At 41.8% G+C, this 25,690-nt stretch overlaps 2 protein-coding genes and 1 long non-coding RNA gene across 7 annotated transcripts in view; 2 read left to right on the top strand and 1 right to left on the bottom strand.

Moving 5' to 3' along the window:
• The window catches only part of GGTA1 (glycoprotein alpha-galactosyltransferase 1 (inactive)), a 54,507-nt gene extending 49,985 nt beyond the window's left edge, over positions 1 to 4,522 (top strand). For all 3 annotated transcript variants that reach the window (XM_081803523.1, XM_081803525.1, XM_081803524.1), the window contains one exon: positions 1,924 to 4,522. In XM_081803523.1, coding sequence (XP_081659649.1) covers positions 1,924 to 2,617 — 694 coding nt within the window. In that variant the 3' untranslated portion in view covers positions 2,618 to 4,522. The remainder of the gene's footprint in view (positions 1 to 1,923) is intronic.
• Positions 4,523 to 5,335: 813 nt separating this feature from the next.
• The window catches only part of LOC115941975 (uncharacterized), an 84,229-nt gene continuing 63,874 nt past the window's right edge, over positions 5,336 to 25,690 (bottom strand). Inside the window, exon 5 of the long non-coding RNA XR_014140143.1 lies at positions 5,336 to 8,996. This is a non-coding gene — a long non-coding RNA (uncharacterized LOC115941975). The remainder of the gene's footprint in view (positions 8,997 to 25,690) is intronic.
• The window catches only part of LOC102732581 (N-acetyllactosaminide alpha-1,3-galactosyltransferase-like), a 16,451-nt gene continuing 5,548 nt past the window's right edge, over positions 14,788 to 25,690 (top strand). Inside the window, exons 1-5 of one of the 3 annotated variants that reach the window (XM_031031258.2) lie at positions 14,788 to 16,071; positions 16,788 to 16,873; positions 17,830 to 17,862; positions 20,208 to 20,261; positions 24,183 to 24,317. In XM_031031258.2, the coding sequence (XP_030887118.1) occupies positions 16,794 to 16,873; positions 17,830 to 17,862; positions 20,208 to 20,261; positions 24,183 to 24,317 (302 nt within the window). In that variant the 5' untranslated portion in view covers positions 14,788 to 16,071; positions 16,788 to 16,793. Of the gene's footprint in view, positions 16,874 to 17,829; positions 17,863 to 18,262; positions 20,262 to 24,182; positions 24,318 to 25,690 lie in introns of all 3 variants that reach the window. The other 2 variants (XM_031031257.2, XM_081803526.1) reach the window with 2 other exon arrangements.

The raw sequence follows: 25,690 nt of genomic DNA, 5'->3' as shown, positions 1-25,690 counted from the left end.
CATAGCTAAAATATCACCACCCACCCATTAGCATGGCCCAAATCCAAAACACACCGCCAGTACCAATACCAAATGCTGGTGAGGATGTGGAGCAATGAGCACTCTCCTTCATTTACTGGTAGGAATGCAAAATGGCACAGCCATTTTGGAAGACCGTTTGGCAGATGCTTAAAAAGCTAAACATAATCTTACCATGCAATTCAGCAACTGCACTCCTTGGTATTTAGCCAGAGGAGTTGAAAACTTATGTCTATACAAAAAACTGCACACAGATGTTTATACCAGCTTTATTGATAACTGCCAAAACCTGGAAGCAACCAAGATGTCCTTCAGTAGGTGAGTGGATAAATAAACTGTAACATCTAGAATATTATCAGTGCTAAAAAGAAATGCGCTATCAAGCCATGCAGACGTGGACGAACCTTAAATGCATGTTAACTTAGTGAAAGAAACCAATCTAAAAAGGCCGCATACTGTATGATTCCAACTGTGTGACATTCTAGAAAAGGCAAAGCTATGGAGACAGTGAAAAGATCAGTGGTTGCCAGGGATGGGGTGGGGTTCGGGGAGAGGTATGGATGAACAGGCAGAACGCAGGATTTTTAGGGCAGTGAAAATACTCTGTATAATGCCATACCTAGTGACAGATGCATAGTGCTACACATCTGTCCAAATCCGTAGAATGTACAACTCCAAGAGTGAATCTTAACGTAAACTGTGGAGTGATAATGATATGTCAGTGTAAGTTCATGGATTGCAAGGCATGTATCGCCCCGATGCTGGAAATTGGTAGCAGGGGAAAGCTGTGGGAGGGAGGGGGAGCAGTGGGTACGTCTGGACAATGGATTGGTGTTTGGGGTGATCAGTGGGAGGCTCACAGGGTGAATATGTAATATAGAAGGATATCTATGCCCCATAACCCATTCTCTGCGTCCCAGAAGAGGATATGAGAGTAGTGATGGTTAGGCTTAATACGTCCCCAAAGGACCCAAGGGTCATGTCACCCTTGCATCTGGTAGGACAGTAGCAACACTGGGTATAGTTTGAGAGAGTACTAGTGCCCCCTGATGTTGGTCAGAGGGTACAGACTTCCAGATATAAGATGAGTAAGTTCTGGGGATCTAATGTATATCATGGTGATGATAGTTAATAATACTGTTATCATACACTTGAAAGTTGTTAAGAGAATAGATCTCAAATGTTCTCATCACAAAAAAGAAACAGTAGTTATGTGACATGATGGGGGTATCAGCTAATGCTATAGTGGTAATCATTTTGTAATATATAAGTATATCAAATCAACTCTTTGTACACCTTAAACTTACACGATGTTATATGTCAATAATCTCAGTGAAGCTGGGGGAAAACTATCTAGCACCCATTTTGCCTGCCCAGAGTCTGAACCAACAGATAAAGAAGACAAAGGGCTAAGCAAAGTAGATGATGTGAGTGTCATGTTCATTGCAGTTAAAGCGGGTACTGGAGAAGGCGGCTTCTGTCTGCAGACTCTAGGCTTCCTGATACTGAACCACGGAATTAGAAAGATTAGGTATCCAGGCTTCCAGACACAGAGTAGGGCCTGTTCCACTAGGGTCACTTCAAGTCCCCAAGACAGCACAGGCTGTCTTCAACTGGCTGGTGGCCATTTCCAAGAGTGAGAGTGGTGGGGGCAGCGCTGCAAATGCCCTGTCGCTCTTCCAACATCCTTCCAACATCCAGTCACTCCTCCTCCCCAAAGTGGAGCGAATGAATGGTGGAAAGCAGCCAGGAATGTTCCCCTATCAGACGTGGAAAACACATGTCTGGGATGGGGAAAATCACTCCTCCCCTACGCTGCCAAACACAGACAAGATGATTAGAGGAGCACGTAGTCTTCCGCACAAATCCCAGCGGTTACATTTGTCCTGTTCTTCTTTGTTTCAGATACATTGAGCATTACTTGGAGGAGTTCTTAATATCTGCCAATAGGTACTTCATGGTTGGCCACAGAGTCATATTTTACATCATGGTGGACGATGTCTCCAGGATGCCCTTGGTAGAGCTGGGTCCTCTGCGTTCCTTCAAAGTGTTTGAGATCGAGCCTGAGAAGAGGTGGCAGGACATCAGCATGATGCGTATGAAGACCATTGGGGAGCACATTGTGGCCCACATTCAGCATGAAGTGGACTTCCTCTTCTGCATGGACGTGGACCAGGTCTTCCAAGATAGCTTTGGAGTGGAGACCCTGGGCCAGTCAGTGGCTCAGCTGCAGGCCTGGTGGTACAAGGCAGATCCCAATGAGTTTACCTATGAGAGGCGGAAGGAGTCTGCAGCCTACATTCCATTCGGCCAGGGGGATTTTTATTACCACGCAGCCATTTTTGGAGGAACACCCACTCATGTCCTAAATATCACCCAGGAGTGCTTCAAGGGAATCCTCCAGGACAAGAAAAATGACATAGAAGCTGAGTGGCATGATGAAAGTCACCTAAACAAGTATTTCCTTCTCAACAAACCCACTAAAATCTTATCCCCAGAATACTGCTGGGATTATCACATAGGCCTGCCTTCAGATATTAAGACTGTCAAGATATCTTGGCAGACAAAAGAGTATAATTTGGTTAGAAATAATATCTGACTTTAAACTGTGCCAATAGGTTTCCGAACTTGAGAGAGTATGATTCTGGCGACTTTCTCAGAAGAGTAACACTTAACTTTTAAACAATACTAACAAAACACCAACACAGCAAATACTTGCTCTTCTTCCTTATTAACTTTGAACCTGGCAGTATGGGAGAATGAACCTATGGTAATCAGATGTAAATTCCCAGTGATTTCTTTATCTATTTTGGGTCTGGGGAAAATACTATCAACTGAACCAAAAATAAAAAATAAAAAAAATTGACACAGGCAAAGAAAAAGCCAGAAACACTCTACACGTGCCGGATAATGTACTGGAGAAAAGAGTGCTAAGGAAGTGTTTGGCAACAAGATACAGTTGTGGGGGGTCATCCCCTGGACTTCAGTGTCCTTGCTGAGTTGCTCGGCAGCAGAACTCTGAGTAAGGACACAGTCCCCCTTGGCAATCCTCGGATGGTTTCAGTAGCCGACTGCTTCAGGCCATTGGCTGTCCATGTTCTTTTCCCATCAGGAAAATGTCATTTGGCTTCTGTACAGAAGATTGGTGGAGATTCCCAATGGATATCACGGTGGTGAAGGTTTGGAGTCCCAGGGAATGTGAATGAGCCAGTGGGGGCTCAGCATGGAGTGAAAACAGAGACTCAAAGTGAGTTTGCCATGAAGTGGCAGAGAGTGGGAAAAGAGGAGGCTGGTCACTGTGGGCCACCCCTGAGGGGCTCAGGGTACGGGGCTGGTGCTTAAACACAGCACGGATCCAGGTGCTGAGTGGGAGGCCGTGTGGGCGATCTCCGGCCTCCTCAGACCCACAACGACCGGAGCGGCGGGGGCTGGCATGGAAGATGCTTCTTGTTTTGTCCAAGTCACTTTCAGTCTGCCGGACTCTGCCACTTGTGTGTCTTCAGTTCCGTGGCCGGAGGAAGTGGATGGTGTCAGAGAAGGCAGAGGCCCGTGGTGGACTGAAGAGGCTGGCTGGGAGTTCCACTTTCCAGACCTGGGCTTCATGACAATCAGTTGTCAACGTGTCCTGCCGCCGCCTGCTTTAACCCTCAGGGGCTCCCAGCCCATCATGCCCCAAAGTGGAGGGCTGACAATCCAGGAGTGGACCGGATTGGAAAAACCCTCTCGTTTTCCCCTGCCCCGTCTGCACTAAAGCAGTGTTAACAACCAGATACGGCAAATAAAATGGATAATTGATTTTATATCAAAAGCAGAGGGGATGGCAATGGGAGATCCAGTCCTCATGACTGAACATCTTAACATACAGTTCCCTTCTCTAAGAGAAGCTCGGAAATCCTACATATTCTTTAAAGTTAAGCAGTTCAGTGTCAAGGAAGTTGGGAGGCAACATCTACATAGGCAGGTATATTTATAGTTTGCTTGTATTCCAGTTTGGGTCATTTTGTTTCCATTTTTAAGTGATGGATTTGAAGAGCCACTGCCCTGGCTCCTCAGTGGGCACAATGGGCTTATGTGATCCGAATGAAACCCACATTTTTTCCTACCATTTCACTGTGTCTCCTACTCTTCAGTCCTTGCCAAAAAAATCTCACAACCCAGCAAAACCAAACCAAACCAACAAAAGTCCTGAAGAAGTGGACTTCGTGAAAGAAAACGAAGACCACACGTCCGTTAGGATGCTGCCTCTCCAGGATTCAAGTTTTCCGGGATCCATTCTGGAGTAGAGACAGTTGAGCGTTTAAGTCCTATACCAAAGAAATGATCTATCTTAAAAGATTAGGGGAAAGGGTTGATGTTTACTTTTGAGGGAATCTTGATTTCTTTTTATTCATTTAAATTTAAATCCCAAGTGAACAAACTCAAGATCTCATGAATAGTTATTCTTAAACATTAAAAAAAATAATAAAATTCCTGATTCACAACTGAATAAATTATTTTCTCAGTAGATTCTGGTCTGGTCATGGATTGTGCACTTCCTCCCAAAGATGTTCTGAATCATCCACTACACAATTTTACATTCTTAGACTCCAAAAAGTCCTGAGGTCCTTCTAAAAATGTGTTCACTCTTACGAAGAGAGAAGATGGTTGAGAGTCCCAAACTTTCAAAACAACAAATGCTTATGGAGAGCTTTTACAAAGTGGTACATTGAAGTAATTAACTGCCCATGAAGGAACCAGAAAGAAAAGGCTTGCCCCTGAAGCCTAGGGTGGGGCGCCAGGGCAGAGGGAGAAAGCAATGTCATAACTACATCTGGGGGTTATTAGTCCTGACCTCTGGGGAATATATGTGGCCCAGGGAGCCCTGGGAAAAGGCTGGACTTGCAGCAAAATCAGGGTGGGTAGAGTGGTAATAAATAGATGAAAGGTGACAAGACTGATGGAATGCAGCGCACTGGATACACAACAGGGCATCATTCCCTCCTTAGAATTATTTTCATTTTAGATGAGCCAAGTGATGTTCAGAAAGGTTAGCCACCAGGCTAGAAAATGACTGAGCTGAAGCTCAAACCAGAGAAGCCGACAAGGATAGATGTGTTGACACCATACATCTGACGGGCCATGTTTCATATCAAAGAAAATGCAACTTTACAGAAGGATCTTGTAAAGGGGCATTTTTGCCGTAAGAATTAATATTTTAAAGACTAGATACATCCCCAAGCCTGTTGTACTATTTCCCACTTTTTGTGTACTAAACCTGCCCTAAATGCGTTAAATTAGTTAAAATGGATCATGTAAAAAAAAATAAAAGACTGTGATCATTCTTACCTTTACTTTGTGGATGCAGGGCTGATAGAAGCCCTGGGGGCACACACTAGCTGTTGTGAAGGCAGGTGCCACGGAGGGCACGATTGGGTGGGTGGGCGGGCAGGTGAAGGAGACAAGCCACGCCTCCACCTTCCACTCCACCTCTAATCTGGGGGTCACATGCAGCTGGAAGGGGACACATTTCTTTAAGCTCTGAAGGGCCTTAACTTCTCTTGTCCTTCTTGGAATGACGCGTCTTTGATGTCTCCCAGCCAAAGTGACCATGTGATTTACCAATAAGGGAATCATGGTTATGGCAATATGTAAGTGTTTATTAAATGCACTATTTGTTAAATGTGCCTTATATAAATGAGTAACAGAGGCACAACAGCATACTAACAGGTAAAAGGTCACAGAAAGCATGAACGCATAACATACCAATGCATACTTTTTAAGGCGAGGAAAGCAGGGTTAAGTGAGGATCCATTGGTCAAAGCCTCAGATCTATAAGGGTGCCGACTAGAATTCGCACCCAGGACTTTCTGACTCTAAATCCTTTGCTCTTTTCACAGCTCCTGTCTGCCTCCCTCCCTCTCTCTTTCACATATGTGCAAGCGTGCATACATGCGCGCACACACACACATACATTTTAGTCGTCTTGTTTTTGAAATTTGAGGACACCAGAGGAATCAATACCAAAAGCTCTCAATTCTTTTATTAGGCATTAAAGAGAGAAAACTTAGTAGACCAAAACCTCTCAGAATGCAGGTCTAAAGCCATCATAGTGCCGTGTTAGAGAGGCAGACAAATGAAACGTGAGCAATACAGCGTCCTGGGAAGCATGGAGAAAGGAAGGAGGAAGCTGCCTCGGAGGGGCTGACTCTGAGCTTTAAAAGAAGAGAAGGGGGTAACTGAGGAGTGGAGCTGGAAGGAGGTTTCAGAGCGAGGAGCAGCAGATTTAAAGCACAGAGGGCTGCCAGGAGACCTTCCCAGAGACCCACACAAATGGTGCTGGGGCCTTGGCACTGGCTGAAATCAGCTGGCAGAGCCCATGTGGAAAGCAGAAAAGACCATGTGAGTACTTTGGCTGGTTGAGGACTCCACATTTGCCTGACATTTGTGGTTCTCTTTCTCCCCTCACAGCAATGCCGGGGCTCCTTGATGGAGTCTACGTGGTTTCCATGGAAACTGGTACCATGGTTGGAGCAAGGGATCCAGACTAAGCAAATCAACACTTTCCACCCCCTTGGTGGCAATGATTGATTTGGGGATGGGCAGGTGACCTAAACTAGTCCACTCAACGTGAGTCTCAGGTCCTTTCAGGAAAGGAAGCATGTAGTATTAGGAGCTTGACCATGGGAAGGTCAGCCTTAGGATGGAACAGGGATGCTGAAGGAAATACTGTTCTTGATGACAAGCCTGAGTCACGGAAGCCTGCACTGCCTGTGGGCTTTTCAAATTAAGAGTCCCATTATTAAGTCCGTTGGAAATGGGCTTTCTCTTATAACTGAAAAATATCCCCATTGAACCCTTCTAGAATTGTAGCTGAAAGGCAGGTCCACAGTCTGCCTTTGCATCAGTCCCAGGCCCCCACTACATCTCAGAGGCACTGCTTAACTCATACCTACTGAACGAATGAATGAACGAATGATCACATCCACTCCCATCATACTTAATAAGAAGTAACTGTTTTTCATTTAAAATTTTTTAATTTTGATTGTGGACTCTGTCCTACCACAGAGCGGATACTTTCATATCTGGCACCTGGAATATTTCCTCCTGTATGTAGTACATAGCATAAGGACTTAGGAATTGCAGCCTGGGCTTCGGGCTCTAACCTGGTGCCATAACCTACTGGGTTTAGTGCTGCTTAAGGTCAGTGATGCAGGGACCAATTGGCTTCATCAGTGCGGAGCAGTGGTTCTCAACCAGGATGACTTTGCACCACACCCCCCGCCCCCCTCCCTGACCCCAGGGACATTTGGCAATGTCTGAAGATATTGTTGGCTGTCACAGCTGGGAGGCGGTGGATGCTACTCACATCTAGTGGGTAGAGGCCAGGGATGCAGGTAAACATCCTACAATGCACAGGACAGCCCCCAAAATAATGATCTGGCTCAAAATGTCAATAGTGATGAGGTTGAGAAACCGTGGTGTAAAGTTCCTTTGGACTTCATTAAGGAAGAAACACTGGGGAGTCAACATGCGTAATACCCAGTGGCCTATCCCCTAGGGAGAGTCCCTGATGGGAATCAAGAGCCTTAAGCTCACCTCTTACTCCTGGAACATTCACAGCTAAAACAGAAGTAGTTCCCTATACTGGACACTAAAGGGCAGGGGTTTCCAAAGATTATACTTCTCCAAAGCAACTGCAGTGATTAAAAACATTCCTCTCTGGATCTGGTAAACACCACACATTTGTAGAAATAGATATGAATAAATGCAAATAGCTATAAGTATCTAAAGAATGTGGCTGTGAAAAATCAGCCAAAGTTAGAACATATTTTTAGTGAGCTGACTGTAACTGTTCAGAATAAAACGTGGTTATGCTAGCTAGGTATTTTAGTTACAAATATTTTGATTGCTGGGGTGCCAGGGTGGCTCAGTTGGTTGGGTGTCTGATTTAGGCTCAGGGTATTATCTTGGGGTCCTGGGGTCAAGCCCTGTATCAGGCTCTGTGCTCAGCAGGGAGTCTGCTTGTCCTTCTGCCTCTGCCCCCACCCCCTCCGGCTAATGCACACGCTCTCTCTCTCAAATAAATAAATAAAATCTTTAAAAAAATATTTTGATTGCAAGGAACAGGCATCCCCCTTGAGCTGTCTAAATCTGAAAGGGAGATTTTTGGGAGGCTATTTTTTGGGATGGAAAGTTCCACTGAATACAAGAGAGAGTTGATAACCAGACAGTAGTATACTGAAGCTGGTTTATGCCTGCTTGTTTCCCAACTCCCTGTGCAGGGACTTCACCGTGGTAGCTTGATACGGGCCACGCTGGGAGTACTGACACCATGGGAATCAGCAAACCCTGGAAATCAGGGCTCTTTTCCCTTTCCTTTTCCATTTTTCTTTTTTAGGAGTTGGTTGTGTAAAAATTTTCCAGCACATCACTATAGCCAGGACATGAGCAGGAGCCAGGGAAGTTCTAAGGGCTTCAACAGCTAAAAATTGTCAACTTTCCCTACGGGTCTGTCAGTATGGCTCAGCCCCAACTATTTCCATCTCAGGGTTTCTTTTTTTTTTTTTCTAAGATTTTATTTATTTATTTATTTGACACACAGAGAGAGATAGTGAGAGCAGGAACACAAGCAGGGGGAGTGGGAGAGGGAGAAGCAGGCTTCCCACTGAGCAGAGAGCCCGACGTGGGACCCTATCCCAGGACCCTGGGATCATGACCTGAGCTGAAGGCAGATGCTTAACGAATGAGCCACCCAGGCGCCCTCTTTTTTTTTTTTTTTTAAGATTTTATTTATTTATTTGACAGAGACACAGCGAGAGAGGGAACACAGCAGGGGGAGTGGGAGACGGAGAAGAAGGCTTCCCACGGAGCAGGGAGCCCGATGTGGGGCTCGATTCCAGGACCTGGGATCATGACCCGAGCCGAAGGCAGACGCTTAACAACTGAGCCACCCAGGCACCCCTGGACTCAGGGTTTCTTCCTTCAAAACTTTCAAATTCCTGGAAAATAAAACACACACAGCACAGTATCCACTCCTGCTCCCTGCCACTGTGCCATAGGGCAGGCTTACCAGAGGATGGATTACACTGCGGGGCAGTTCTCAGAGAAGGACGTATTGTGAGCTGGGTAGATACCTCTCACAGTGTCTCTTGCACGCCACTTACAGCTGTCTAGCTGTCAATCACTTCTTCCCACATATCTAAAATATTCCCTGCTACCATGATCCAGAAACATGAGGCATTACCCTAGCACAGCCCCCTCTCCTAAAAACAGACTGCAGAATCCACAGATAACATCAGAAGGCCGGGCTTCTCAGAGTCCTTTCTCCAGATAATAACTATGTCTCCTTTGGTTCCTTAGAGAACCCATCTGACTATTGGGCAATCTGTAAAATAAATGGTAAGCTTAGCTCACACCTGAAACAAACTAGAGTCAGGGGTGAGACACAAGGAAGGAAGAGGGAAAAAGTTATAGCAACACTTGTTTAAAAGAAGGAAATGATGGTTATCTGCTCGAGAGGCATTTCCTTACTCTGGAACTCAGTGGGCCTCTGCTGTAGGTTTCCTGATATCAGGGCTAGGCACAGTCTATCCATCATCCCATTCTACTGTGGATTCTCTCAACTATGTAAGATAGGACTGGTCATAAGAGTCCAGTGTCAGGGCAACTGGCCTGCAAGCTGGACGAGCTGGGGAGCTTTCTCTTGTCCAGGATCCCACTGAAGGTCACTGCTTTTGTTTATATTATCAGGCAAATGGGAGGCAACATGTGTGGGGCACTGCCTCCAAAATCCAAAGTAGCCCATAGGAGTTATGCCTCTCTCTTACACGTAGGGGGTATAAAGCCCTGGTTCTCTGCATCCTAGAATTACCTGGGGAGCTAATATTGATGCCTGGCTCTGACCCCACAGATTCTGATTCAATTGGATGGGCACTAGGACTTTTAAAAGCTTCTTAATCTCAGGAAACAAACTGAGGGTTGCTGGAGTGGTGGGGTTGGGAGGGATAGGGTGGCTGGGTGATAGACATTGGGGAGGGTATGTGCTATGGTGAGCGCTGTAAATTGTGTAAGACTGCTGAATCACAGATCTGTACCTCTGAAACAAATAATACATTATATGTTAAAAAAAAAAAAAGAAGATAGCAGGAGGGGAAGAATGAAGGGAGGGAAATTGGAGGGGGAGATGAACCATGAGAGACTATGGACTCTGAGAAACAAACTGAGGGTTCAAGAGGGGAGGGGGGTGGGGGGATGGATTAGCCTGGTGATGGGTATTAAGGAGGGCACGTTCTGCACGGAGCACTGGGTGTTATACGCAAACAATGAATCATGGATCACTACATCAAAAACTAATGATGTAATGTATGGTGATTAACATCACATAAAAAAAAAAAAGCTTCCCAGGTAGAGAGGATTCCAGAATATGGTGGACTAGGAAGCACCAGAAATCTGTCTCCCCACCTAGACAACAATTGCACTGGCAGAATCTGTCTGACGTAACTATTTTGGAACTCCTGAGCCACTTCCTAGGGAGGGCTTGGATGGTACACTAAGGTTACTTTTGGTCAATTTCAGCTCTTAGCACAGTAGCAGCCACCCCTTCTCCACCTCCAGCCACGTGGCAGGCTACGGTGTACATGTTCCTGGCAGCTTGCGGGAGCCAGAATGGGCAAAAGGGACCCTGTCCTCCACATATCAGGGGTCTGTGCTCTGACCACGAATTGCTGCTTATGATCACAGAGATGCAGACAGAGGCGGGCAGCTATAGTGGCTGCACCTCCCCCACTGTTGCAAGCCCCTCCCCCTTCAGTTGAAGTGACTGCCCGAGGATTTAAAGGGCCAGCACTCCTTTTCTCTCTTTTCATTTTTCTCTTTTCCTCTTTTGGGAGCCAGAGTGGGAGATTCAATAATGACTACATATACAGGAAAATTATTAAGTGACCATGCATGCCCAGGGAAAGGCTCAGAAAAGACCTCAGAAGGCCTTAAATTTACACCTTACGCTGATCCTTGGCTCAAAGACAGCCTACAATAATCAAAAGAGCAAAAACAATAAATGAAAACAATAACAAAAACAGTTAACCCTGGGGAAAAAGGATAATCTGACTTCCAGACTTATCCCAGTATTAGATTTAAATGTCCAGTTTTCAACAACAACAACAAAATCACAAGGCATACAAAGAAACATTAAAGTATGGCTCATTCAAAGGAAAAATAAACAGAAACTTCCTGAAAAAGGCCTGATGGCAGATATACTAGACAAAGGCAACTGTTAACGATGCTCAAAGACCTAAAAGAAGACATGGGGAAAGTCAAGAAAATGATGTATGAACAAAATGGAAGTAACAATCAAAGAGAGAAAAAACCGAAAGAGAAACCAAAAAGAAATTCTGGAGCTGAAAATTACAATACCTGAAATGAAAAATTCATTAGAGGGACTCAAAGGCAGATTTGAGCAAGTGAAAGGAAGAGTCAGTGACCTGGAAGATATAGGACAATAAATATCATGGAGTTTGAGGACCAGAAATTAAAAAGACTGAAGAAAAGTGAACACAGCCTAAGAGACATGGGACACCATCAAGCGGAGCAACATACACATTGGGGGCATCCCAGAAGGAGAGGAGGGAGAGAATATGTGAAGAGATAATGCCAAAATCATCCCAAGTTTGATGAGAGAGATGAATGTAGACATCCAGGAAGTTCAATCAACTCCAAGTAAGATGAACTGAAAAAGACACACATTGAGATACATTATAATCAAACTTTTGAAAAACAAAGATAAAGACAAAGAGAATCTTGAGAATAGCAAAAGAGAAATGACTCCTCACATACAAGGGATCTTCCATAAGATTACTGGCAGATTTCTTGTCAGAAACTTTGGAAGTCAGAAGGGAGTCTTGCAGGGTGAAATGAAAGGACACTAGACAGGGGCGCCTGGGTGGCTCAGTCGGTTAAGCGTCTGCCTTCCGCTCAGGTCATGATCCCAGGGTCTTGGGATCAAGCCCCGTATCGGGCTCCCTGCTCAGTGGGAAGCCTGCTTCTCTCTCTCCCGCTTCCCCTGCTTGTGTTCCCTCTCTCGCTGTGTCTCTCTCTGTCAAATAAATAAATAAAATCTTTAAAAAAAAAAAGAAAGGACACTAGACAGTAACTCAAAGACATACGGAAAAATAAAGATATCCATAAAAGTAAATACATGGGCAATTATAAAAACTAGCATTGTAACAATGGTTTGTAACTCTAGTTTTTGCTTCCTATGTTACTAAAGAGACTAATACACTTTTTAAAATTACTAGTCTAAAAGCTAGTATTATAACTTCAGTTTATAACTTCAAATTTTGTTTTCTACATAATTTAAGAGGCTAATGCATTTATAAGAATTACTAGTTCATGTTTTTTGGATATACCATGTATAAAGATGTAATTTCATGACATCAACAACCACAAAGAATGGGGACAGAGGTGTAAAGGAACAGAGTTTTGGTATGTTATTGAAGTTTAAGATGGTATCAATTCTAATTTGAGTATTATAATTTCAGTATGTTCACTGCAATCCCCATGATAACCACAAAGAAAATAGCTACAGAATATACACAAAAGGAAATGCAAAAAGAATTTAAATATTTCATTACAAAAAATAAACTAAACACAAAAGAAGACAGTAATGCAGAAAATGAAGAACAACAACAACAAAAGGCTATAAGGCATATAGAAAACAAATAGCAAAATGATAGAAGTAAGTCCCTCCTTACAATAATTACATATTTATTCTTATGAAGTGGCTAGGATGTTCAAGGTCATGGAAAACACCTACCTAAGTGACTAAATAAATGTTTTTTCTGTTCCCTTTAAAAAAAAAAAATTCTTGTGCTGTTTCCCTGTTTACTGTAACCACACCTTCTTAATAGTAAGCTGTCTCAGGGCGCCTGGGTGGCTCAGTCGTTAAGCGTCTGCCTTCGGCTCAGGTCACAGGATGGAGCCCCGCATCGGGCTCCCTGCTCGGCGGGAAGCCTGCTTCTCCCTCTCCCACTCCCCCTGCTTGTGTTCCTGCTCTCACTGTCTCTCTCTGTCAAATATATAAATAAAATCTTTAAAAAAAAAAATAGTAAGCTGTCTCAAACACTTCCTGAGAGTAGATGGGCTTTCAATATTATTATTTCAATATTATTATGCCTGTTCATGCCTTATGATCTTATTTGCCCAACCAGAGGACAGTGTACCCCCAGGCTTCCAACTCTTTCCCCTCCTCTGGAATGCCCCCAATTTGGAGAGACTGTCATAATGACAGAGTGTGAAAACTTCTGAATGTGGGTGGCTAAGGTGGCTTCTTTTTTTTTTTTTTTTTTAAAGATTTTATTTATTTATTTGACAGAGAGAGACTCAGCAAGAGAGGGAACACAAGCAGGGGGAGTGGGAGAGGGAGAAGCAGGCTTCCTGCTGAGCAGGGAGCCCAATGCGGGGCTCGATCCCAAGACCCTAGGATCATGACCTGAGCTGAAGGCAGATGCTTAACGACTGAGCCACCCAGGCGCCCCTAAGGTGGCTTCTGATTGCAGTTTAAAATTTTTTTTTTTTTTTTAAAGATTTTATTTATCTACTTGACACAGAGAGAGAGATAGCGAGAGCAGGAACACAAGCGGGGGGGTGGGAGAGGGAGAAGCAGGCTTCCCGTAGAGCAGGGAACCCGATGTGGGGCTCGATCCCAGGACCCTGGGATCATGACCTGAGCCGAAGGCAGACGCTTAACGACTGAGCCACCTAGGCGCCCCTGATTGCAGTTTAAATGTAAATGGATTTTCATTTCCTCTCTTTTTCACATAAGATGATTAACATTGATCTATCCTTCATTTCACTGACCTTTTCTTCTAGAGTATACAATCCATTTGTAAGCCCATCCACTAACATCCTCATTTCAAATACAGTACTTTCAAAGTTCTAGAATGTCCATGTTTAAACAGCTTTCCTCTGTTCATTTGTTTTGACCAAGTTTTCCATTAAATCCTCAAACATTTTTATAATAGTTCCTTTAAAGTCCTTGGTTACCACTTTGAACAGCTGATTTATATTGGGGTCTTGTTCTCTTCAGTAGGGGGCACATATTCCTGTTTCTTTGCATGTCTAGGAATTTTCTAAAATGTATACCTGACATTATAGATGACATGTAGAGACTCTGGATTCTGTTATTTTCCTCTAAAGAGTGTTGATTTTTGTTTGGACAGATAGTTAACTGGGCTGGACTCAAATTCCAAACTCCATTTATCCTGCAGGGAGCATTGGCGGAAATTGCTCAATTTCAGATGTTGCTATTTCCTAGGGAAACTGCAGTTTTTCCTAAGCATGGACAGTTTAGTTGTCCTCCAGGGTTTAAGTCAGAGTTTCTATGCAGATTTTGGGGTACCCCATTCTGTGTTTTCCTCTTTCTGTTTTCTATATTATTTTTTAGCCTCCTTTACATGTATGAATTTCATCCTCTGACCGCTCAAGTCTTTCTCTGTGAGTTCTAGCCACCCAACTCTGTGTGAATTGGGAGGTAACCTCAGATGAAAAGTTGTATACATGTAAATTTTACCCAATACACTTCCTTCCTTTCAAGGATCAACTAGTTTTGTTCCATCTCTTTTGCCTTCAAATAATTTTATTTAATTTTTATTTTATTTTCCCTTCCAGGACTTATGACTGTCATCTATGGGAGCATTAGTCTGGTATGATCTACTTTCCTAAGACTCAAAACATTCTAATTCTGTATTAATTTAATTATCTTTCTTCACCATCCCCATTTTTTCTTCTAGGAAGAATGGAGATCAACAGAAAACTTCTAACATTAATAATAGATTTTATTTCCTGTATGGATCATGTATGGTATGTAATATTTAGGTCACTGTAAACCACTGGTGAGTAGTAATGGCTTAATTATTAATTTCTTAATGGTGTCTTTCAATGAGCAAAAGTTTTCTAATTATAATAAAGTATAATTTATCATTTTTTTTAGTTGTTGTTTTCTGTCACCTTCTAAGGGACCTTTATCTATCCCCAGGTTAGAAAGATATCCTATGTTTTTCTCTAAAAGCTTGTGGCTTTAGGGGCGCCTGGTGGCTCAGTCGTTAAGCGTCTGCCTTCAGCTCAGGTCATGATCCCAGGGTCCTGGGATCGAGCCCTGCATCGGGCTCCCTGCTTGGCGGGAAGCCTGCTTCTCCCTCTGCACTCCCCCTGCTTGTGTTCCCTCTCTCGCTGTGTCTCTCTCTTCAAATAAATAAATAAAATCTTTAAAAAAAAAAATAAAAGCTTGTGGCTTTAGCTTTTATGCTTACATCTATAATTCATTTTGAATTAGCTTTTGGTATTTGTCAGATACACACAACATAGGTGAGTTGCAAAACCTTGAGTGGAAAAAAAAAAAAACCCAAATGCAAAGAATACATGCCATGCAATTCTACTTATATGAAGTTCTACAGCAGGAATAACTCCGCTATGGTAATAGAAATCAGAACACCGGTTTCCCGGATGGGAGAGAGTAGTGACTCAAAGGGGCACAAGAAAAAAGTTACTGGGGTCATGGAGACATCCTGAATCTTAATTGAAGTGGTATTTACATAGACATGTACATGTGTAAAAAACCCAATGAGCTATACACTTAAATTGCATGTGTTTTACTTCATGTAAATTGTACTTCAATTAAAAATGTATTATAAAAAAAATCCCAAGTAAGGAAAAGAACTTCAAGGATCCTGTTTTTTTCCCCTAAATGGAACAAAATCTAGTCCCTTGGTAATGACAAAGAGAAGCTACTGGCATATGAATTGTTATGATTGCAAGTATCTAATTCTTTCATCATCAAAAGAGAATCTGATGACATCATCATCCCAGAAGACTGAAATAATAAACAGGCGAACTGGGTAGTGCCGTAGAACCAATACCAGGTTATCTGATTCATGATTTTTCAAAGGTCTCAGAATGTCCTGCTTGAAAACTGCCCACTTGAGATTTTCCACATGTCTTCTCAAACCACCATACTGTAAATGTTAAGTCTCTAAGGAAGAAACTACATAAAAGTCCTATGTGATCGTAGGAAAACAAAAGGTAAGAGTTTGTCCTTAATTTCAACCAAACTAAGCCACATTCAATTCCTTTTCTGCACACAAATTCGTAAGTGTATAGACTGAGTATCACAAAGGAGCTTTATAAACTTCATGGCAAAATTCCAAGGTCAAAGTACAAATAATCTAAAAATTATAGTTCAGCCTCTAGCCCATACTTGGAATGAATTTTATATTCAAATACTTTTGAGGAAGAGCATCTATTTTATGCTGTTATTGGTCCTATCACCTATCTTGGAATGATCAACTTCATAATATTAATTCATTAAAAATAAGTTCCTTCACAACTATACCCCTCCTTAAAGTCCAAGTAAGTATTTTCACAATTATCTCTTTTCTCTGACACCCCACCCTGTTAAGTTAGGCCGGGAAGTGGCATTTGTATTTTGATTTTCTGTAGGAAAAGCCCTGTGCACTCTAGAAAACACAAATGAAGGTTATAAAATCTCTTGCATCAAGGCCAGCTTAGACCAGCTAATGTCCTAGCTAGCTCCCACAAAAAGTGCCTCCACAGACTCAATTCTATTTTCATATAGAGAGACATCCAAGGACCAGATGTGCCTCAAATCCTAGCCAATATCTATTAAATCAGCTGGTTTAAGTCATGGAGAATCACAATTCAACACAGCTTACTCTGTATACATCGTGTACCATTGTGCTATATTTAATCTACTTTTATCTGTTTCTTTTTCCTCTCAGGAAAGGATGAAATATGGAAGAAAAATAATTCAATTGTTATTATTTTTATTGTTTCTATGGGCTTTGCACAGACAGTATCATTTCAGGTAATTTTTAAAAATTAATGAATATTTTATTCTGGAGTTTGGTAAGGATCTAGTTTGTCAGAAAGGTGATAGGCTAACCCCCTGAATAAATAAGCATCCAAATGTATCAATCCAATATACCCAGAAATATCCAGAATGGCATTCAAATATATCAGCATAAACATAACCTTCAGCATAAAAGTTCTTTGTTTCTAATGTGATCAAAGCTAAACATAATTTTGGTAGGCTCCTATGTGTGAGGAGAAGCAATGTTAAGTTACCAAGATAGTGACCATGTAATTATGGCAGTTAGCAAATGTTAGAGAAACTGCCATTTTTATTTTTTTTTTATTTTTTTTTTTTTTAAAGATTTTTATTTATTTATTTGAGAGAGAGAGCACATGAGAGGGGGGAGGGTCAGAGGGAGAAGCAGACTCCCCGCCGAGCAGGGAGCCCGATGCGGGACTCGATCCCGGGACTCCAGGATCATGACCTGAGCCGAAGGCAGTTGCTTAACCAACTGAGCCACCCAGGCGCCCGAGAAACTGCCATTTTTAAATAGGTGGCATCTTTAAGAAACATCCCTAATATTGGTGACTTCTGGCACTATGTATGGTATCTGCCCTCCACATAGTTACACAAGTAGAAAGAATTCATTGGCAATTAGCAAATTCCATTGTTTCAATGATATTAAGTTAGTTCTTCTTTCATTTGTAGCTCAAATAATTAGGTTTCCTTTTTTTAAGATATAGCATATGAAGTCCTTAACTGCAGTAATTTTTTTTTATTATGGTCATTACTGTATCTCTCTACAACCAATAATGTTGGCACACAGTATGTGTCTTAGTGTGTTCGAGCTGCTATCCCTCTGTGCTCTCTCTCTCTCAAATAAATAAATAAAATCTTTAAAAAAAATTAAATGTGGAAACCCTTTGTATAAGTTTAAAAGTAATATGATTATTTTTGTTTATCTTAAGCACAAAGAAACTACAGAAGATACACCGGTGCTGGTAAGTCTTATTTACAAATATGCTATGACCTCTTCTTTGACGACAAAACCTGTTGGAGGGCAGTGGGGTACCTGCAAGTCCTTGGCTCCTGCAGGCAGGGTAAACCAAAGTAATTTTACAAACATATGTTGGAGATGCTTGTGTAAGGTCAGAGGACTAGGAGTACTAGGAGTGAGAAGTGGTTAGGGGAAACGTGTGATGGGAGCCAGAACCCAGCTTCCAGGAATCTTGGGTCTTTTAAAGCTCTGGGAAATCACACAGGAGTAAAGTTTTGGTTAAAAGATTCAGGAGATTGTTATTAACCACAAGCCACCTACAAAATCATACTATCAGAACGTACGCAGAGAGGAAAACTTCCTTAAAGATTGTGCAAGGCCCGAAATCATAACATGGTCTTCAGTTTCTCCCTGCAGTCATGGGAACCCACATAGTGAAGTAAAAGAAACTTTCTTTCTGATGCTTGTTGTGTGGAAGAGCCTTATGTCTCTGGTGGGTCCATGGAGCACAACACTCTCACCAGGACCGTGACTCCATATGTGGGTGAGCTGCTCTGTGCATGAAAATAATACAGTAAGATGGTTTTCATGGGCAGGGTATGTTTCCCCTCCACAGAGCCATGGCTAACAGGGGGCAGTAACTCTCAACCACCTGAAAACAAGAGGAAACACCCTAGACAAAGGGGGGAACATGCAAGGGAAGTCTGCTGCAGCAGAGGCTGGGAGAAAGAAAGATTAAATATGTTTCCTGGTAAAATGTACACAGTGCAACACAATCTAACAATTGCTCTATCATTAATATTAGCTCTCCTTAGCATCAGGCCTCACACATATGGCCTTAACACACTAATTCAGCATCCAAAGGCTTTGCTGTCAATGAGGCAGGTGCCTGTGTAGAAGGCCATGGTCTTAGTCACACCCTGGACACTGCAGTGCTCACTCATGACATACAGCTCAGCTCCACAGCTGCCCAATCCCCTCCTGAACTCAGCCCAGGATCAACTCTCCAAAGATAAGCTAGCTAGGGGGCCGTTAGAGTGTATAGCAAGGAGGAAGTAAGGACGCAGGCCCAACTATTTGTCTTTCCACCTGCTGTGTGACTATGGACAAGATAATAAAAACTCTTTGTGCCTCAATTTCCTTATCTAGTAAAATGAGGATAATAATAATGACAACAATACCTATCTCACAGAGGTGGATTAAATTAGATAATACTTAGGAAAGTATTCCATAAGTATTAGCTATTAATGAAGGGAATCTAACCTCATCCAGCAGGTTAGAGTATACTTCCCTTAAGTAGGGATATTTAACACGAGACCTAAAGGCTATGTGGGAATTAACTGGTTGAAGTCGTGGCGTGTTTAAGGAAATTTAAAGAGGCAAGTGAGTCTGGAAAACTGTCACTGTGGGGCTGGGAAGGAGACGTGGCTGAAACAGTGTGAAGGGTCAGATCACGCAGAATGTCATGGCCATATACGGAATGTAGATGTGATCCTCAGGACAATGGGAAGCCACCGAACCCTGTTAAACAGAATAATGATATGGGAACACTGGAGCTTCAGAAACATGACAGCGGCGGCACAGTGGACATATGGAGAATGGGTTGAAAAAGGCCAGTGCAAGGACAGGCAGAGGGGATCACAGTGTTAATTACGGGGGATGGGAATATGGAGGCTCATACTTCTGCCTTGCCAATCCAAGTGATAAGGCAACATATGAAGGGGACCTACTTTGGGGAAGACAGAATGATTTTCACATTAAACATCTTGATCTTGTGGCATTGGTGCAAACTTCAAGTAGAAGACTTCAGAACACTATTGGATGTCTGGGTCTTAAATTCCTGGGAGAAGTCTAGCTGCACATACAAATCTGAAGCCACAGGAAAATGCCTGCACGCAAGTTAACTGATCAAATAGAAAGCCTAGGCGAAACCCTTCAAACCAAGGCTCCTGAGCAGATAGGATATTTAAGGCCAGAAAGTAGGGTTATAATTCCGTTGTAATAAAAGGGGGGAAAATCAGTGCTCAAGATAGATTTGGAGGCAAGGTGGCAGAAGATTGAGGGAGCTTTCATGTGATGACAGCTATTTCTCTATCAATGAGAAGAAGGAGAATGAACATTGTGGAAACACATAAAGGTTTCTGGGCAGCCCAGAGACTGTTAAGTCGAGGTAAGAAATCATGATTTTCCATGCCACTCCCATCAAAGTTCATCATTGGTTTTCATACTGCTTCACGCTTATCTTGCACTTTACATCATATTATAACATAGCCCAGGATTTGGTAGACACTCAGTTACCTCAAACTCAAATAGATACAGTGTGATTCTTTGCATTATTCCTCCTGATAGGTTTGTGGATACTCAATCAAAAGAATTAGAGCTATCAGACTGGTTTTCTCCCAGGTAAGAATTCCAAATCAAACACATGTGAGATTGATCCATAGATTGTTCAGAAGTTAACAGATGGCAACAATACTCCAAATGGCATTCCAACTGTTGGATGGCAGATGGATCTTTGATTACATTTTAAAAAATAAGCAGTGGCCAAGATGCATTGGGAATGGACATTAGGGCCTACATCCTCCATAAATAAGAGTGTGGAATGACAGAAACCCAAAGGCCCTAATGACAGAAACCCAAAGGCCCTAAAATAGCAGGTCAAAGTGTGAAGGGTATATCTGAGATCTTTTGGTTGATTCTCCTCATTTCACCAATGAGGGAACCAAAGCCCAAATCAGATAGATGGGCCATCTGTGCACTTTTCACTTTAATATGGTGGCTTTCCTCTGGCCTCTCTGCCTCCCTCTTCTTACTACACCCACCTGTCTTTCTCCCTGGTGCTGCAGGGTTTCAGGACTTGTCCTACATAAAACTTTGCAAGGAGATGTCCAGTTAAGATCATGATTGGATAATGGTCTGTGACTCATCCTTCCATGATATCCTAACTTTTATCAGATCTAATCAGGACACAGAAAGCACCCAGATTATTTTAAGAGAGAATTTAATACAAAGAACTGTTAACTAGCATAAAGTTGTTAACTAGGTAACTCGAGCTTAAACTCACGCACTCCACTGTGCTAGTACCTCCGAGCTCTTGAAAGGCCTCTTGGGACAGAGAACCAGCCCTCTAGGGAAGGGCACCATGAGGCTGGGTCTGCAAGTGTTGGAAAAGCTGAAATCTGGATTCAACTGCTGGTCTGGGAAGGAACTGCTAATATGGTGGTGTGGGATTTGAGGGAACAGGAGGAAGGCAAGGAGCCCACTGGAAACAGGAAAGAGCAAGTTCCTTCTTCCTCCAGGCTTGTAATTTTCCTCCAGTGCCCTCTATTAGCAGAGCCTCATAGGGTGCCCACTGTGGCTTGCAGAGTCCCAGCTCAGCACAATAAAGCCGAGTATAGTGGGGTGGGTTTAGTTATGAAAGATGCTAGCTTAAAAACTGGCACAGGGTCCCACTAACAAGTAAGGCATATCCTTGTAACTCAGGATGATGATTCATCCCAAGAGTTGAACAAAGAAGAAAACCATATAATCATTTATACAGATTCCAAATAAACTACTGATAAAATTCAACTCCCACTGCATTTCTTTTTCTTTCTTTTTTTTTTTTTGCATCGGGCTCCTTGCTCAGCAGGGAGCCTGCTTCTTCCTCTACCTGCCTCTCCCCCTGCCTGCCACTCCCTCTGCTCGTGCATTCTCTCTCTCTGAAATAAATAAATAAAATCTTCAAAAAAAGATTTGTCAATTTTGTTGATATTTTCAAAGAACCAACTTTTGGCTTCATTAATTTTATCATTTTTTTCCTCTTCCTCTATGTCAGTTGTCTCTGCTCCGTCTTTATTCTTTGTTCCTCTGCTTGCTTTGGGTTTAGTTTGCTATTTTTTTCTAGTTCCTTAAGGTGGAAGGTTAGGTTTTTATTATATGATATCTTTCTTCTTTTTTAATATAGATGTTTACAGCTATACATTTCCTTCTGAGTGTTGCTTTTCACTGCATCCCATAAGTTTTGATATGTTTTATTTTCATTTTTATTCATCTCAATGTATTTTTTCATTCCCTTTGTGATTTTTTTCTTGACCTCTTGGTTGTTTAAGAGTGTGTTGTTCAATTTCCACACATTTGTGAACTTTCCAAATTTTCTTGTTATTGATTTCATTCCATTGTCAATGAACAAGATAGTTTGCATGTTTCCGGCCATCTTAAGTTTATTGAGATTTGCTTTATGGCTTAACATATGACCATCCTGGAAAATGTCCCATGTGTATTTGAGAAGAATATGTATTCTGTTGTTGGCTAAAATGTTCTGTGTGTATCTGATTCTTTCTTCTGCCTGTTCAAATCTGCTGTTGAAATCTTAGGGCAAGTTTTTTTTTTTTTTTCAGCTATTATACTTCTTAGCTCCAGAATTTCTATTTGGTTCCTTTTTATAATTTCTATCTCTTTATTCACATTCTCTATTTGTTAAGCTATTGTTCTCCCGGTTTCCTTTAGTTCTTTGTCCACAGTTTTCTTTGGCTTTTTCAGCACATTTAAAATAGTTGGTTTAAAGTCTTGTTTTAGTAAGCCTAATGTCTGGGCTTCCCTAGGGACAGTTTCCCTCTGAACGGACCATACATTCTTGTTTCTTTTTTTAAAGATTTTATTTATTTATTTATTTGAGAGAGAGAGAGAAACAGCATGAGAGGGGATAGGGTCAGAGGGAGAAGCAGGCTCCCCGCCGAGCCGGGAGCCCGATGTGGAACTCGATCCCGGGACTCCGGGACCATGACCTGAGCTGAAGGCAGCTGCTTAACCAACTGAGCCACCCAGGCGCCCCATACATTCTTGTTTCTTTGCATGCATCATCATTTTTAGTTGAAAACTAGGAATTTTGTATATTATAGTGTGATCACTTTGGAAGTCAGATGCTCTCACCTCCTAGAGTTGTTTGTCTGTTTAGTGACTTTTCCAGACTATTTTTAAAGACCGTATTCTTTGTCTTGTTTGGTCTGCGAGGTCTCTGTTCCTTTAGCTTGTGGTCAGCTAGTGGTTTGACAGAGATATCCTTAAATGACTAGAGCTAGAGTGGTGGTGAAGGTGGTGGTTGGGGGGTTATTGGAGAAGAAGGAGAAGATGAAGAGAAGGAGGAAGAGGAGAAGGGGAAGAAGAAGAAAAGAAAAGGAAGGAAAAGAGGAAAGAAAAGAAAAGAGAAAAGGAAAGAAGAAGAAGAAGGAAAAGAACCCTCTTACAGTCTTTGAAGATTGGTTCTGTGTTTGGGCTCTCCTTCAACACAGCCCAGCTATTTACAACTCTGCCTTAGACTTCACTTCCTGCTTGCACTGAGTCTAAATATCATCCAGAGGTGAAAGCTTAGGATCTTCAGGGATCTTTTCACAGCACGTAACCTGCCCTGAACATGTGCATGGATTTCCTAATTCCTTGTTATACATAGGATCTTATCAAAGCCTTTACTTTTCAAAGAACTCTCTTCCAAACTTTTCTTCCCAGGCTTTCAGCACATCTAGTGTTTATTCCAACCGTTAATTTCTTGCCTCAGGTGGCAGGGGCTTGTTCCTTTTTAAAATGTTTTCAAGGACTGCCCTCCACTTACCCACTTTTCCATTCTGAGAGAGTTCTGAGTTAAGCGAAACAAAGGAAAGCACTAGCAGTCCAGTCCTTTGAGGAACTCTCATGTCCAAATGAACAAACACAATTCCTTCGGAGTTAGATCCACTCTTCTCCTCCAGAAGTAGGTACTCACAATGAGAACATGGTTTGCTGTTTTCAATACCACTCCCAAACTGGCAGGGAGTTGGTGTAAGGCTAAGTTAAAATACCACAAAGCTTTCCTTCTTCTATTGTGTTGTCATCCTTTTCCTGATTTAACTTTTGCTTGATTGCTCTAAAACTCCAAACTTTGGCTGCCTTCCAGAGTTTTGACAAAGTTGTTTCTGACAGTATGCAGTAACATTAGCCTGGCAGCATTTTAGAGTATGAAACTGGAAAGGTCATTTTTCAAAATATGGTCTCTGAAAATAATTAATGTCAAAAAGCCTAAGACCAGGAGATTTTGTCCAAATACAGGAGATATTGCTATTTTAGACTTTGGGTGACATTTTAACTGTGTCCTCAAAGATCTTGGAATCACAGTATAACTAATTTGTAATGTACTTTTGTAATGATCTGGCCATTTCTGAGAAGCTGTTTCTCCAGTTTATCATAACCATCAAAGCTTCGAATTAGGAGTAAGGAAATGCTGCAACCAGACACGGGCTTTATACATTAGTAACATCTACTGCAGTTTTATTAAAAGATATCTTGTTCATAATTCTTATGTCTTTCTTACAGTGAATACATGAACCTGTCGACCACCAGCTGGTCAGCTCCGGTTGTATGGGATGGCACTTTCAATGAAGAAGTATTGGAAGAGTATTATGAAAAACATAAAATTACTGTGGGATTGACTGTATTTGCTGTAGGAAGGTAGGTAATGCCAAATGTCCTTTACATTCAAGCTTTTTATTGTAGAAAATGGTAGATTATCAATAATCCCACCTCAGGAATCTAGGAAAAGTGGGACAAAATAAAGCCAAAGTAAACAGAAGTAAGGAAATAGTAAAGATGAGAACAGAAATCCATGAAACTGAAAACAGAGAAGCCATAGAGAAAAATCAAAAAATCAAAAAGCTTTTTCCTTGAAAAAAAAAATCAATAAAATTCACAATCATCCAGGAAGTCTGGCAAAGAAAAAAAATTGACAAAAATTACAAATATTAGGAAAGAAACAGGGTATATCACCTCAGACCTGGCAGACATCAAAAGGATCATTGGAGAATACTAACTCTACACACATACATTTGAAAACTTAGGTGAAATGGACCTTGAGAACACTATCACAACCCACCCAACATGAAATTGACCATTTCAATAGCCCTATATCTGTTGAGGAAATAGAATTCATAATTTTAAAAACTCCCAAAGTCTCCAGGCCCAGATGTTTTCACTGGAAAGTTCTACCAAATATTTAAAGAATTAACATCAGTTCTACATAATCTTCAAAAAATCAAAGAGAAAGGAACACTTTCCAATTCACCTTATGAAGCAAGTGCTGCCCTCATATCAAAATCATACCCCAAAAAGTACAAGAAAGTATTAAGTTGAACAATGTACATATTACCCATTAAAATTATAAATTTTTATAAAGAACTTCTCAAACTCAACACCCAAAAAACAAATAATCTGGTCAAGAAATGGGCAGAAGACATGAACAGATACTTCTCCAAAGAAGACATACAAATGCCTAACAGACACATGAAAAAATGTTCAGTATCACTAGCCATCAGGGAAATACAAATCAAAACCACAATGAGATACCACCTTACACCAGTTAGAATGGCAAAAAATTAACAAGACAGGAAACAACAAATGTTGGTGAGGATGTGGAGAAAAGGGAACCCTCTTACACTGTTGGTGAGAATGCAAGCTGGTGCAGCCACTCTGGAAAACAGTATGAAGGTTCTTCAGGAAGTTAAAAATAGAGCTACCATATGACCCAGCAATTGCACTACTAGGTATTTACCCCAAAGATACAGATGTAGTGAAAAGAAGGGGCACATGCACCCCAATGTTCATAGCAGCAATGTCCACAATACCCAAACTGTGGAAGGAGCTGAGATGCCCTTCAACAGACAAATGGATAAAGAAGATGTGGTCCATATATACAATGGAATATTACTCAGCCATAAGAAAGGATGAATACCTACCATTTGCATCCACATGGATGGAACTGGAGGGGGTTATGCTAAGTGAAATAAGTCAAGCCGAGAAAGACAATTATATGGTTTCGCTCATATGTG

This window comes from Leptonychotes weddellii, chromosome 14, assembly GCF_054177405.1.
Source record: "Leptonychotes weddellii isolate Sample4059 chromosome 14, ASM5417740v2, whole genome shotgun sequence".
Lineage (NCBI taxonomy): Eukaryota > Metazoa > Chordata > Mammalia > Carnivora > Phocidae > Leptonychotes > Leptonychotes weddellii.
This window is presented reverse-complemented; position numbering and strand designations above follow the sequence as displayed.